Consider the following 16069-nt stretch of genomic DNA (forward strand, 5'->3'; position numbering starts at 1 on the left):
GTTTCATTTAAGTTTCAATTTATGGATGGAATACACAACAAGACTTTTAAAATCTGAACAGATTTTTTTAAACTAGACATCACACACTTGCAAAATTTCAGATAGAAACACACGAAGTCATCAAATCTGCAGACTGGCAGAGACTTTCTGCTACAAGTCCAGACTGAAAATCTGAGCAAAAGTCTTGTAGTGTATTCCAGCCTTTAGTCTCAGATGTTTCTCCTAAAATGTCTAGTAGAAGTTGAAAGAGAACTGTATATGTTCAAACACATGAAGAGTCTGGAGGTGTAAATGAATGTAGATTGTAGAGGTGAAACCATCTGGATTTGAGTAAATGTGATGAGTGTTCATATTGAGCTTTAAAAATATTGAGTTTTGATTGCAGATTTGACAAATCTGAGCTCAGTTAGACACATTGTTGACATCTCTTTTGAAACTTTAATAGAGACATATTTCAGATTTCTGACTCTTTATCTCAGGAGAAATATGTGACCCTGGAACACAAAACCAATCTTAAGTAGCACAGGAACATTTTTAGTAAGACAAAAATACATTTAATTGGTCAAGGTTATTGATTTTCCTTTTATGCCAAAAACCATTAAGATATTAAGTAAGGTGTAATAAAGATTCAATAAAACTGTCTCGAACCACTGTCTCGCCCCGCCTACTCTACTACATAAGGATCATGTTCCATTAAGATTTTTGTAAATTGCCTACCTTAAAAAAACTGTATTTTTGTGAGTGAATGGCCTGCTACAGTGCTTTTTTGCATAGTTTTAAACGGTTGTGTTTCAACCAGATATTGTCCTCTTCTAACAACTCATACACATTGCAAAAAAATAGCTTTCTTACGTAGTCTTTTTTCCTTTAAAATGTCTAAACATTCTTGAATCAAGATGCATTTTCTTGATGAGCATACTGACCTAAGAAAATACGTCTTGTTTTTAGGCAAAAACTATGAAATTTCAGTGAATTTGCCAATGGGGGTAAGAAAAATAATCTTGAATTGAGTGATTAAGAAAAAGGTAAAACTCAATTCAAGATGATTTTTCAGATTATTTAAAAATCTCAATTTCGAAAAAATGACCCATAAAACTGGTTTTGTTGTTCAGGGTTACATATCTGAGACGTAGATGACACTTAAGTTTCTATTTTCTCATTGATGTCCAAGATAAATCATTTTGAATTGTTGTTCTCGGCAGGTCTCTCGGGGCGCTGTACTTCACGTATGGTATAGTGTTCGCGTGCGGCTGCAGTTTTGCGTATCAGCCCAGTCTGGTGATTCTGGGTCACTACTTCAAGCGCAGGCTGGGTCTGGTCAACGGCATCGTGACGGCGGGCAGCAGCGTGTTCACCATCACCCTCCCGTACGTTCTGACTGGTCTGCTGGACCGTGTGGGACTCTACAACACCCTGCGAGTTCTGTCCATCTTCATGTTCATCCTGGTCCTGGCCGGCTTTACTTACAAACCCATCCTGCCTAAACCCGTGAGCAGCAGGAAGACGGACGGTCGCTGTTCCGCACTCAACAGGGTCTTTAACCTGCAGATCTGGAAGTCTCTGGGATATCGAATCTGGGCCTTTGGGATCCCCGCCGCGCTGTATGGATACTTCGTGCCTTACGTTCATCTGGTAAGTGTGTGTTTTTTGCTGTGTGTCTTTTGACCGTGTGGACGTGACAGTAGTGAGGCACGATGAAGCCAATCTGAAGCTCGATACGTTGGATGATGTTTGTCCTGCGAGGTTCAGACAAATAAACAGTCCAAATGTGATCCGTGGAGAGATGATGGCTCACGGGCGGTGCTGATAGAGGAATGGCTTGTCTACGTGCAGAAGGTCGGGAGTGTTTCTGGCTCGAGGAACCGCTGGGTGTGAGGTGAGGTAGATAAACACTCATCTCAGCGTGTCATTGTCATCTGACGGGGTTGAACGGCACTCTTGACCCGCTCAAGTCAAAACAAAAACAGCTTCCTCAGGGATGGGGGTCAGATGGAGATGTTTTTAAAGCTCCTCAGTAATCCGGATCTCGCTGCGTCTCAGTTTGACTCCAAACCGGAGGAATAATATTGAGCGTCAGTTCAGGTCCATACCGATGGGGTCATTCATAACAACAACAAATAACCTGCTAAATTTCAAGAATGTGTAATAATAAATAATATTTTCGCTTTCCTTTACGAAACCTCATATGTCCAAATTTGCTCTTTTTCAGGAAATGGAAAAACATATTTCTTTTGAAATGATTCGATATTGAGTTTTCCAAGTTGACAAGTATTTTTTAAATAATTTAATGGTAAGTTTCTTTCAAAACGCAGTGAAAAACATAACAAGTGACTTATAATAGTGATTTATGACAAAAAATCTAAATCAAAATATGGAGATACAAGGTTTCTGGAGGAAAGCGACGACATATTATGTTTAAGAACATTTTGGTTGGTTTTGTACAGTGTTTCAGCACTCATGTAATTTCATAAAACAGTTATTCTAGTCACTTATAAATATCTTATCAGACTGAATAATATAGACAATGAAAAACAGTGCTTAGTTTTATTTTTTAAGTATTACAATTTGTGCTGTCAGATAAGTTTGCGCTTATGTAATTTGTATATATTTAGACTGAAATATGAATAATATATATTTCTGAATAATGTGAATTATATTTGAACATACATATTTGTAATTTATAGATTTGAGCAAGAAATGTATGTGTGTGCATTAATATAAATTACGGCTCTCAAACGATTAAACCGCGATTAATTGCATACAGACTAAAAGTTTTTGTTTACATAATATATGTCTGTGTGCATATTAATTTTGTATTCATAAGCACATGATACATGTAAATATTTAAGAAAAATATAAAAATTAATAAACATTTATAAATAATTAAAATGATTGTTAAATATTAATATATACATATACAAATATTTAACCTATGTGTATATTTTTATGAACACAAAATTAAGATTTTTTAGGAACTTTTATTCTGGATGCGATTAATAGTTTGACAGCCCTAATTTATATTAATGCTCACACATTTCTTACGCAGATCTAAAAAGAACAAATATTTATTTACTTGTATTCAAATATATTGTACATTATGTTCAGTATAAATATAAGGAGATGTATGTAGAGTTATGGTGTTTATGCTGAGTTGTGTGTTCATTGAAACCCGCTGAAGGAAATCTGTAGTCTTCTGACCTGTTTCACGCAGAGACGCGTCTGCAGCAGATGCTGACAGTGTCATGATGTCGCATTTTTACTCTGCTGAAGTCAGCAGTCACCGGACTTCTAGAAGTCAAAGTCGAAGGTCCTTTATTATTATGATGTTTATTATCCAGAAAAAAAAAGTTGTGTTCAGAGCTTCAGTGTGATGTTTCCTCTCTTAACATGACCTAAGAGAGATCTACGTTAGTACTGTTGTTTTTATTTGTTTAATGAACTTTTACAATATAAAAAAGATAAAAGCGCAGGAAGACTCCCAATCTGCATCGGTTTTCATTCATTTACATTTACATTTAGGCATTTGGCAGATGCTTTTATCCAAAGCGACTTACATTGCTTTATCCTATACATTTTACATAGGTATCTGCAATCCCCTGGGATCCAACCCACAGCCTTGCATTGTTAACGCAATGCTCTTACCACTGAGCTACAGGAAAACTATTCATATTATCCATCATGTGTGTTTGATACTCATAATGAAGAGTTCATGTTATTCATACACACATGTCGTACAGTTCATTAACCGCACACTGTTTATTGTGTTTATTTTGTCATATTTTTGTAAGGATACAACCCCACTGCGTCTGGACCGTTGTGTTAATGTGATGTTTTATGTCTGTGTGATGTATTGATTGTGACGGCCGGTGGGCCGCTCCCGTCTCTCAGCTCTCAGATTGGTTTATTTTGGGAGGAGGAACCAAACGCCCACAAACCACCAAACACATCTGGTTCACATCATGTGCCCTCACTTACACCCTGCTTATCCACCCCCCACCGCTCCTCCTGTTGCCCCTCAACTCGCTTCTCCATCTCTTCTATTTGCGTGTGAAAGTGTCTCAATGGAGGATGAGGTGGTGTGTTTGCCTGTGTGTGTGTATGTGATCAATGTGTTAGGACGTGGAAATAGTTTAACATACAGGAATTTAGGCAGGAAAAGAAAATTCCAAACTGACACCTGATCCTGTTTCCTGCACAGCTCAAGATATAAGTGTGTGTGCGTGTGTACGTGTGTTGGGTGGGGGGCACAACCCACCTGCTCATATTTAATGCTGCAGTTACTGACAAACCCATCCTTCCACACACACAAATACACACACAGTTGTGTTTACACAAAGGCAAAAACACACTCACTTACGCATATACAAAAATATAACACATAAAAGATATACAAACACACTCCAATGCATGCAAACAGAGAGATACGCACACAGAGGCGTGCACACACACATTTGCAAATACACAAACATAACATGTACAAAGAAACGTAAACAGACTCTCGCACATAGACACACTAATACACACCAAGGCACGCACACACAAAGAGATACACGAAGATACACACACATGAAGGCACACCCTAACAGAGATACACAATCACACACAGTGGCATGCACACACACACATAAACAGATACACAAGATGCACACACATGAAGGCACACCCTTACAGAGATACAAAATCACACACAGTGGCATGCAAACACACAAACAGATACACACACATGAAGGCATACCCTTACAGAGATACACAAACACACACAGTGGCATGCACACACACAAACAGATACACACACATGAAGGCACACCCTTACAGAGATACAAAATCACACACAGTGGCATGCACACACACAAACAGATACACAAAGATACACACACATGAAGTCACACCCTTACAGAGATACAAAATCACACACAGTGGCATGCACACACACACACAGATACACACACATGAAGTCACACCCTTACAGAGATACAAAATCACACACAGTGGCATGCAAACACACAAACAGATACACACACATGAAGGCATACCCTTACAGAGATACACAAACACACACAGTGGCATGCACACACACAAACAGATACACACACATGAAGGCACACCCTTACAGAGATACAAAATCACACACAGTGGCATGCACACACACAAACAGATACACAAAGATACACACACATGAAGTCACACCCTTACAGAGATACAAAATCACACACAGTGGCATGCACACACACACACAGATACACACACATGAAGGCATACCCTTACAGAGATACACAAACACACACTATGGCATGCACACACACAAACAGATTCACACACATGAAGGCATACCCTTACAGAGATACACAAACACACACAGTGGCATGCACACACACACACACAGATACACACACATGAAGGCATACCCTTACAGAGATACACAAACACACACTGTTGCATGCACACACACAAACAGATGCACACACATGAAGGCACACCCTTACAGAGATACAAAATCACACACTGTGGCATGCACACACACAAACAGATGCACACACATGAAGTCACACCCTCACAGAGATACAAAATTACACACTGTGGCATGCACACACACAAACAGATGCACACACATGAAGTCACACCCTTACAGAGATACAAAATCACACACAGTGGCATGCACACACACAGATACACACACATGAAGGCATACCCTTACAGAGATACAAAATCACACACAGTGGCATGCACACACACAGACAGATGCACACACATGAAGTCACACCCTCACAGAGATACAAAATCACACACAGTGGCATGCACACACACACACAGATACACACACATGAAGGCATACCCTTACAGAGATACAAAATCACACACAGTGGCATGCACACACACAGACAGATGCACACACATGAAGTCACACCCTCACAGAGATACAAAATCACACACAGTGGCATGCACACACACACACAGATACACACACATGAAGGCATACCCTTACAGAGATACACAAACACACACAGTGGCATGCACACACACAAACAGATACACACACATGAAGGCATACCCTTACAGAGATACACAAACACACACTGTGGCATGCACACACACAAACAGATGCACACACATGAAGGCACACCCTTACAGAGATACAAAATCACACACTGTGGCATGCACACACACACACACAGATACACACACATGAAGGCACACCCTTACAGAGATACAAAATCACACACTGTGGCATGCACACACAAAACAGATGCACACACATGAAGGCACACCCTTACAGAGATACAAAATCACACACAGTGGCATGCACACACACACACAAACAGATACACACACATGAAGTCACACCCTTACAGAGATACAACATCACACACAGTGGCATGCACACACACACACAGATACACACACATGAAGGCATACCCTTACAGAGATACACAAACACACACTGTGGCATGCACACACACAAACAGATACACACACATGAAGGCATACCCTTACAGAGATACAAAATCACACACTGTGGCATGCACACACAAAACAGATGCACACACATGAAGGCACACCCTTACAGAGATACAAAATCACACACAGTGGCATGCACACACACACACAGACAGATGCACACACATGAAGTCACACCCTCACAGAGATACAAAATCACACACAGTGGCATGCACATACACAGATACACACACATGAAGGCATACCCTTACAGAGATACACAAACACACACTGTGGCATATACACACACAAACAGATGCAAACACATGAAGTCACACCCTCACAGAGATACAAAATCACACACTGTGGCATGCACACACACAAACAGATACACAAACATGAAGGCATACCCTTACATAGATACACAAACACACACTGTGGCATGCACACACACAAACAGATGCACACACATGAAGGCACACCCTTACAGAGATACAAAATCACACACTGTGGCATGCACACACACACACACAGATACACACACATGAAGGCACACCCTTACAGAGATACAAAATCACACACTGTGGCATGCACACACAAAACAGATGCACACACATGAAGGCACACCCTTACAGAGATACAAAATCACACACAGTGGCATGCACACACACACACAAACAGATACACACACATGAAGTCACACCCTTACAGAGATACAACATCACACACAGTGGCATGCACACACACACACAGATACACACACATGAAGGCATACCCTTACAGAGATACACAAACACACACAGTGGCATGCACACACACAAACAGATGCACACACATGAAGTCACACCCTTACAGAGATACAAAGTCACACACAGTGGCATGCACACACACACACACAGATACACACACATGAAGGCACACCCTTACAGAGATACAAAATCACACACAGTGGCATGCACACACACACACAGATACACACACATGAAGGCACACCCTTACAGAGATACAAAATCACACACAGTGGCATGCACACACACAAACAGATGCACACACATGAAGGCACACCCTTACAGAGATACAAAATCACACACTGTGGCATGCACACACACACACACAGATACACACACATGAAGGCACACCCTTACAGAGATACAAAATCACACACTGTGGCATGCACACACAAAACAGATGCACACACATGAAGGCACACCCTTACAGAGATACAAAATCACACACAGTGGCATGCACACACACACACAAACAGATACACACACATGAAGTCACACCCTTACAGAGATACAACATCACACACAGTGGCATGCACACACACACACAGATACACACACATGAAGGCATACCCTTACAGAGATACAACATCACACACAGTGGCATGCACACACACACACAGATACACACACATGAAGGCATACCCTTACAGAGATACAAAATCACACACAGTGGCATGCACACACACAGACAGATGCACACACATGAAGTCACACCCTCACAGAGATACAAAATCACACACAGTGGCATGCACACACACACACAGATACACACACATGAAGGCATACCCTTACAGAGATACACAAACACACACAGTGGCATGCACACACACAAACAGATACACACACATGAAGGCATACCCTTACAGAGATACACAAACACACACTGTGGCATGCACACACACAAACAGATGCACACACATGAAGGCACACCCTTACAGAGATACAAAATCACACACTGTGGCATGCACACACACACACACAGATACACACACATGAAGGCACACCCTTACAGAGATACAAAATCACACACTGTGGCATGCACACACAAAACAGATGCACACACATGAAGGCACACCCTTACAGAGATACAAAATCACACACAGTGGCATGCACACACACACACAAACAGATACACACACATGAAGTCACACCCTTACAGAGATACAACATCACACACAGTGGCATGCACACACACACACAGATACACACACATGAAGGCATACCCTTACAGAGATACACAAACACACACTGTGGCATGCACACACACAAACAGATACACACACATGAAGGCATACCCTTACAGAGATACAAAATCACACACTGTGGCATGCACACACAAAACAGATGCACACACATGAAGGCACACCCTTACAGAGATACAAAATCACACACAGTGGCATGCACACACACACACAGACAGATGCACACACATGAAGTCACACCCTCACAGAGATACAAAATCACACACAGTGGCATGCACATACACAGATACACACACATGAAGGCATACCCTTACAGAGATACACAAACACACACTGTGGCATATACACACACAAACAGATGCAAACACATGAAGTCACACCCTCACAGAGATACAAAATCACACACTGTGGCATGCACACACACAAACAGATACACAAACATGAAGGCATACCCTTACATAGATACACAAACACACACTGTGGCATGCACACACACAAACAGATGCACACACATGAAGGCACACCCTTACAGAGATACAAAATCACACACTGTGGCATGCACACACACACACACAGATACACACACATGAAGGCACACCCTTACAGAGATACAAAATCACACACTGTGGCATGCACACACAAAACAGATGCACACACATGAAGGCACACCCTTACAGAGATACAAAATCACACACAGTGGCATGCACACACACACACAAACAGATACACACACATGAAGTCACACCCTTACAGAGATACAACATCACACACAGTGGCATGCACACACACACACAGATACACACACATGAAGGCATACCCTTACAGAGATACACAAACACACACAGTGGCATGCACACACACAAACAGATGCACACACATGAAGTCACACCCTTACAGAGATACAAAGTCACACACAGTGGCATGCACACACACACACACAGATACACACACATGAAGGCACACCCTTACAGAGATACAAAATCACACACAGTGGCATGCACACACACACACAGATACACACACATGAAGGCACACCCTTACAGAGATACACAAACACACACAAACAGATACACACACATGAAGGCACACCCTTACAGAGATACACAAACACACACAAACAGATACACACACATGAAGGCACACCCTTACAGAGATACAAAATCACACACTGTGGCATGCACACACAAAACAGATGCACACACATGAAGGCACACCCTTACAGAGATACAAAATCACACACAGTGGCATGCACACACACACACAAACAGATACACACACATGAAGTCACACCCTTACAGAGATACAACATCACACACAGTGGCATGCACACACACACACAGATACACACACATGAAGGCACACCCTTACAGAGATACACAAACACACACAAACAGATACACACACATGAAGGCACACCCTTACAGAGATACAAAATCACACACAGTGGCATGCACACACACAAACAGATGCACACACATGAAGTCACACCCTTACAGAGATACAAAATCACACACAGTGGCATGCACACACACACACAAACAGATACACACACATGAAGTCACACCCTTACAGAGATACAACATCACACACAGTGGCATGCACACACACACACAGATACACACACATGAAGGCATACCCTTACAGAGATACACAAACACACACAGTGGCATGCACACACACAAACAGATGCACACACATGAAGTCACACCCTTACAGAGATACAAAGTCACACACAGTGGCATGCACACACACACACACAGATACACACACATGAAGGCACACCCTTACAGAGATACAAAATCACACACAGTGGCATGCACACACACACACAGATACACACACATGAAGGCACACCCTTACAGAGATACACAAACACACACAAACAGATACACACACATGAAGGCACACCCTTACAGAGATACAGAATCACACACTGTGGCATGCACACACACAAACAGATGCACACACATGAATTCACACCCTTACAGAGATACACAAACACACACAGTGGCATGCACACACATGAAGGCATACCCTTACAGAGATACACAAACACACACAGTGGCCTGCACACACACAAATGGTTACACACAAGGGTTAACCCTAACCCTACACACAGACACACACAAAGGCACACCCTTACAGAGATACACAAACACACACAGTGGCATGCACACACACACACAGATACACACACATGAAGGCACACCCTTACAGAGATACACAAATACACACAGTGGCATGCACACACACACACACAAACAGATACACACACATGAAGGCACACCCTTACAGAGATACACAAACACACACAGTGGCATGCACACACACAAACAGATACACACACATGAAGGCATACCCTTACAGAGATACACAAACACACACTGTGGCATGCAAACACACAAACAGATGCACACACATGAAGGCACACCCTTACAGAGATACAAAATCACACACAGTGGCATGCACACACACACACAGATACACACAGGCACACACAAAGGCACACCCTTACAGATATACACAAACACACACAGTGGCATGCACACACACAACACACAAATATAAACCAGAAGATGGAACCTGCCTCTCTGAACACTGGTGGAGAAATGGTGGAGAGGGTGACCACCTTTATATTTCTGGGCACACACATCTCTCGGGACCTTACAGTGAGTGTCAACACTATATCTCTCATCAAGAAGGCACAGCAGCGGCTCTACTTTCTAAAGCCACTGAGAAAAACCAACCTGTCCCAGCAGTTGTGTGTTTTGCTCAGTTAAAGCATACAGAACCATGACATTCTGGTGTGTATATGCACTGCAGATGAGAAGAAAGCTCTGCAGAGAGTCATCAACTCACCACAAAAATCATAGGTACACAACTGACCTCACTTGACGACATTAACAGGACAAGATGTGTTTGACGGGCCAGAAACATAATAAAGGACTGTACTCGCCCTAACCACAACCTGTGTACCCTGCTGCCCTCTGGTGAGTGCTATCGGCCTCGCAAGACACCGACCTCCAGACTCCTGAACGCTTTCTACCCACGCTCAATCATCAAACTGAACTCCATGTAATGAAGGACAGCATTACTCTATTACTATCTTAAGCTAATCCCTAGTTGCAAAAGGTGGCGCCGGTGAGTCGGAAGAGTAATTTACAGCCGTATAACACTGTATGGGAAAAGGAGGATATTTGGCCGTCAAAAACTTATGTATACAAACACACACACACAAACATTGTTTAATTCAACTTTGTATGCTGTATGTTTGTTGACATACATAATATTCATGTGTGTTATCAGATGAAGCATGTTGAAGAGCGTTTTGGAGAGGGCACTAATAAGGAGCTCCTGCTCATGTGTATCGGCATCACGTCTGGAGTTGGTCGTCTGATCTTCGGCCAGTTGGCTGATTATGTGCCCGGAGTCAACAAAGTCTTCCTGCAGGTGAGATGCTTGTGTTCACCTCACACAAACACTTTCTTGAGCTCTGATGGAGCCCCTCAGATGATATTTTATACACGACACCATTTCGTCTGACATGTTTTGTCCTGTATTAATAAGCATCATGTCATATCAATAACGCTGGCGCTTCATTGACTTGATTTTCTTGTCTATAAATCTGTCGAAAATCAAAACTTGTCGAAACAAACCTTCATAGTTTCAGCTCGTCTCTCGCTTCTGTGCAGGTGGCTTCATTTCTGGTCATCGGTGTGATGTCTATGATGATTCCCCTGTGTAATATTTTTGGCGGGTTGATCGCCGTGTGTCTGCTCATGGGTCTGTTCGATGGCTGTTTCATTTGCATCATGGCTCCAATCGCCTTCGAGCTGGTGGGCTCTCAGAACGTGTCGCAGGCCATCGGTTTCCTCCTGGGCATGATGTCCGTCCCCATGACCGTCGGTCCTCCCATAGCAGGTACCTGAAGAGCTTGTGTGATTTCGTAAACACAGACGTCTGCCACCAGCTGGTTGAACGGTGTACTGCATCGTTTAATGACCCTCTATGGTAGGTGCTCAATCTCTTATTTCATGTCCGCAGGATTCTTAAGGGACCGTTTGGGCAGCTACGACGTGGCTTTTTACCTGGCGGGGATTCCTCCCATCATCGGCGGAGCCATGCTGTGTCTCATCCCGTGGGTGGAGGCGAGGAGGAAGAGGAAAGTTGAAGAAACCGCTGCAGACGCAGCAGAGAAGATGCTGGAGCAGAAGAGCGCAGACGCGCAGGACGACGCAGGCACTCGAGAGAAGACAGACGACCACGAATCCATCATCTGAGTTTACTGTATGATGAAGTGTCGTGAAACACTTCTCTGGCCGTCCATCAGTGAACTGCACAAATGTGATTTTTTAAAGCTATGCATCATTCAGAAAGTGTCCTTCGGTAGTTGTGTTAAACTTTTAAGGATTTTAAATTCGCAAACTTGAAAGTGAATTGAAAAAGGGAAAATGCTCGCATGTTTGCATCGACAGGTGAACATCTGGACCTTTTTCCGTAGAAAAATTAAATATTTGTTATAACCAAATAGGATTTTAAAGGGATTCCCTCCAATTGATCTTTTCAAAATGGTTTTATTTCCGATTCCAGTGAGTCAGAAATCTTACTTTTTATGAATAGTTTTCTTGTGTTATTTTTTTCTTTTGTGTGTTCACACTATGACTTAAGCACTTCAGTAGTGTTTATAAAGTGAAAGTGACTACATGAAGATTACATGATGTAGGGATGTAACGATTCACCGTGAGCCGGTTGAAAATCGATTATAATATGGGATGAATCAAGCCGGTTGAGATGTTATATGAATCGCAGTACATGTTTTAAACAGCAGGGGCCGTTGTGTTCACTGCAAACTTGGAAAACATGGATAGGCTGATAGTTCTTAAATAAATAAACAAGAACAGCACAGACAAAGTCTAAGTTTGTTTATATAAAAGAGAGTTTTGTATTATTCCTTTGTTGTTTGATTTGGAATTTGTCTTAAAATTAGAGTTTAGTTTTGTTATTTGACATAAAATATATTTTTATTTTACAGTATCAGTATCGTGAGCTGAGTGAATCGTTACGTCCCTATTTGTATGACATTATCCGTGATATCCTTTCATGAGTAAACATTAGTGCTGCTTTATAAACTCAATGCCAAATTCAGTGTGTTATTCAATGTAAAATAGTTTTGTGTGTCACACGTGTAGATGTGTGCATGATTCATGTCACAGGTAAAGGGTTTGTGTTTGAGCTCCGCGTGTCGGGGGTTTACATGTGTTGTGGCAGGACAGTTTTTAGTATTTGAAATGAATCGTGAGGATGTTTTCTATGCAATGAGTTTTTTTAATAGGAATGGTTCAGGAAGGAGCTTGACCGGCATGTTTTCATCATCAGACTGTGTGTCAGTCACTTTTATTCACCCAAAAGGTTTTCATTCTGTCATCAGTTAATTACCCTTTCATCATTTTAAACCTGTGTAAATGTCTTTGTTCTGCTGACCTTAAAAGGAGAATGCGAGCAACCAATCAGATCTCATTCCCTGTCGACTCCCATAATATTTATTTTACCTACTACGGCAGTAAATGGGAGATAAGATCTGTTTGATTTCTGACATTCTTCCAAATATCCTCCTTTGCGTTCAGCAGAACAGAGAACAATCCAGGTTTGGAACAATCTGAAGGTGAGTTAATGATGACAGAACTTTCATGTTTGGGTGAAGTATCAGTTTAATCTCAGTGCTGTTCGCTGTGCTTTCATATCATTTCTCTTGAACAGTCATCAGGTATTACTCACATGTATTAATATTCCTGTAATAATGGAAGCAGGTGCTTTGCTACAGGACTGAAGGGAATATGGTGATAATATTCTTAAATCTACAGTGTTCATACATCATCATATTGACAATCCTGTGGTGTTTGAGTATTAGTGCTGTAATCTACCTCAGATTGACATGATTGTTTGAATGTTTCTCTACAGAAACACTGATCACAGATGCCCGTGTCACGTTTATTTCGTCCGTGTGCTTTATTCTGCTCGGAGTGCCTTGACAAGATGATTGTTGGATTGAGATGAATGAGGGATTTTATATCTGAAAGCTTTGACTCGATTTCAAATGCTGCAAACAGAGACAACTGTTCAAAACATTTCACAAGAAAAGATTCTTTCTGACACTTGTGTGTGTTATTATTTTACTATGACATGCCGCTACACATCGCTTTTAATTGTAGACGTCCATCGCTTTGTCTTTAAACTCAATAGTTTATGCGAATATTATATGTATATTGTTTTCCAGCTTGTTTGTGGGAAGATTATCTTTTTTTTTACATTTTTAATCATTTAACATATTGCTCATGTTAGCCATTGTTTTGTGCCCAAGAAAACATATTTTGTGGACTGATGACAATCAATAGTGATTTACTCAGGGTCATAAGACATGAACTGGATTGTAAAGTGTCTTCAGCTAAACACCAAAATGAAACCATAAACTCTTGAGGAATTGAGAAGGTTTTGACTGTTTTATTCTGTGTTGTTAAGATGTTCTGAAATGACATTCACCAAATAAGCAAGTAAATCAAAGCCAACCGTGTAACGCAACAGATTCTTCATCAGTTGATGAGTTATTCTTCATATTGCACTTAACAGTGAGAACGTGTTGTTTTTTACTCTTGTTGTGTAAATCATAATACAGATGATCTTTTTATTACTGCAGTTCAGTCTTTTCATTCTTCATGATTTCATTGTGTTATTTTTGTGTATGTATCACACAACTGCTATATTTGAAACTACAATAAAGAACATAGTATTCCTGGTGGGGTTGAGCTGTGTTTGTGGATTCATGAAGCTTGTAATGTGTGATGATTGGTGCTCACAACATTGTATCAACTGTTACAACACAGACAGAGAAACATGTTTTTATTTGATTCATCTTCATTCATGACTGTTAAAGTGAGGAGAGTTCTACAGATATTTAATAGATCAGACAAAAGTCATTGTGTTCAATTTTTCTGAATCAGTTTGGAGAAACACAGAAGAAAGTTCAGAAGCAGAATATGTGAGTATAAGGCTCATATGTAAAGTCATGCTCAGGGAAAATCACAATTAAAGAATGATCCATATGTGGACATATTCATTCAGACATTTTCCTTAAATGTGTGTTAAAAGAACATATTGTTAATGTGCTTTGGTAATGTAAAGACTCATTATATCATATTAATAAAGACATTAGAATCTGAATGTGATTCTGAATGTTTTATTTATTTGATGAGTTAATGAAGGTTTTATACAGCTCGTCTGTTTCAATCATTTGACATGTCTCTGAAAACTAAAAGCAAGTATGAATAAGTGTTTTATTACTTCAACAGCTCTTGTCATTTGGGTTTGTGTAGATGTGATGGATGTTACCCGTCTCTTCTCTCCTTCCAGTCGTTCCTGCATGACTCTCTTGTCAATGCGATGTAAACACTGGATCCTCTCAGCAGAAACTCTCTCTGAAGTGATCTTATCAAGAGCTTTGATCTATAAAAACACTCACACATTCATTCAGCAGTAAGTTTGCTTTGAGTGTTTGGACATTAATAAAGAGATGTGGATGATGAAATAAGTCATGAGGTCGTGATGAGATGTTTGGTACCTGATGTTTGTTGCTGAGGTCCAGTTGACCCA

At 41.1% G+C, this 16069-nt stretch overlaps 1 protein-coding gene across 1 annotated transcript in view; it reads left to right on the forward strand.

Annotated features, from left to right (window-relative positions):
• Positions 1-15216, forward strand: part of slc16a10 (solute carrier family 16 member 10) — a 33769-nt gene extending 18553 nt beyond the window's left edge. The window contains exons 3-6 of the mRNA XM_056763932.1: positions 1203-1632; positions 11732-11875; positions 12118-12346; positions 12470-15216. Coding sequence (XP_056619910.1) covers positions 1203-1632; positions 11732-11875; positions 12118-12346; positions 12470-12705 — 1039 coding nt within the window. The 3' untranslated portion in view covers positions 12706-15216. The remainder of the gene's footprint in view (positions 1-1202; positions 1633-11731; positions 11876-12117; positions 12347-12469) is intronic.
• Positions 15217-16069: the final 853 nt, after the last annotated feature.

This window comes from Triplophysa dalaica, chromosome 13 (assembly GCF_015846415.1).
Source record: "Triplophysa dalaica isolate WHDGS20190420 chromosome 13, ASM1584641v1, whole genome shotgun sequence".
Classification (NCBI taxonomy): Eukaryota; Metazoa; Chordata; class Actinopteri; order Cypriniformes; family Nemacheilidae; genus Triplophysa; species Triplophysa dalaica.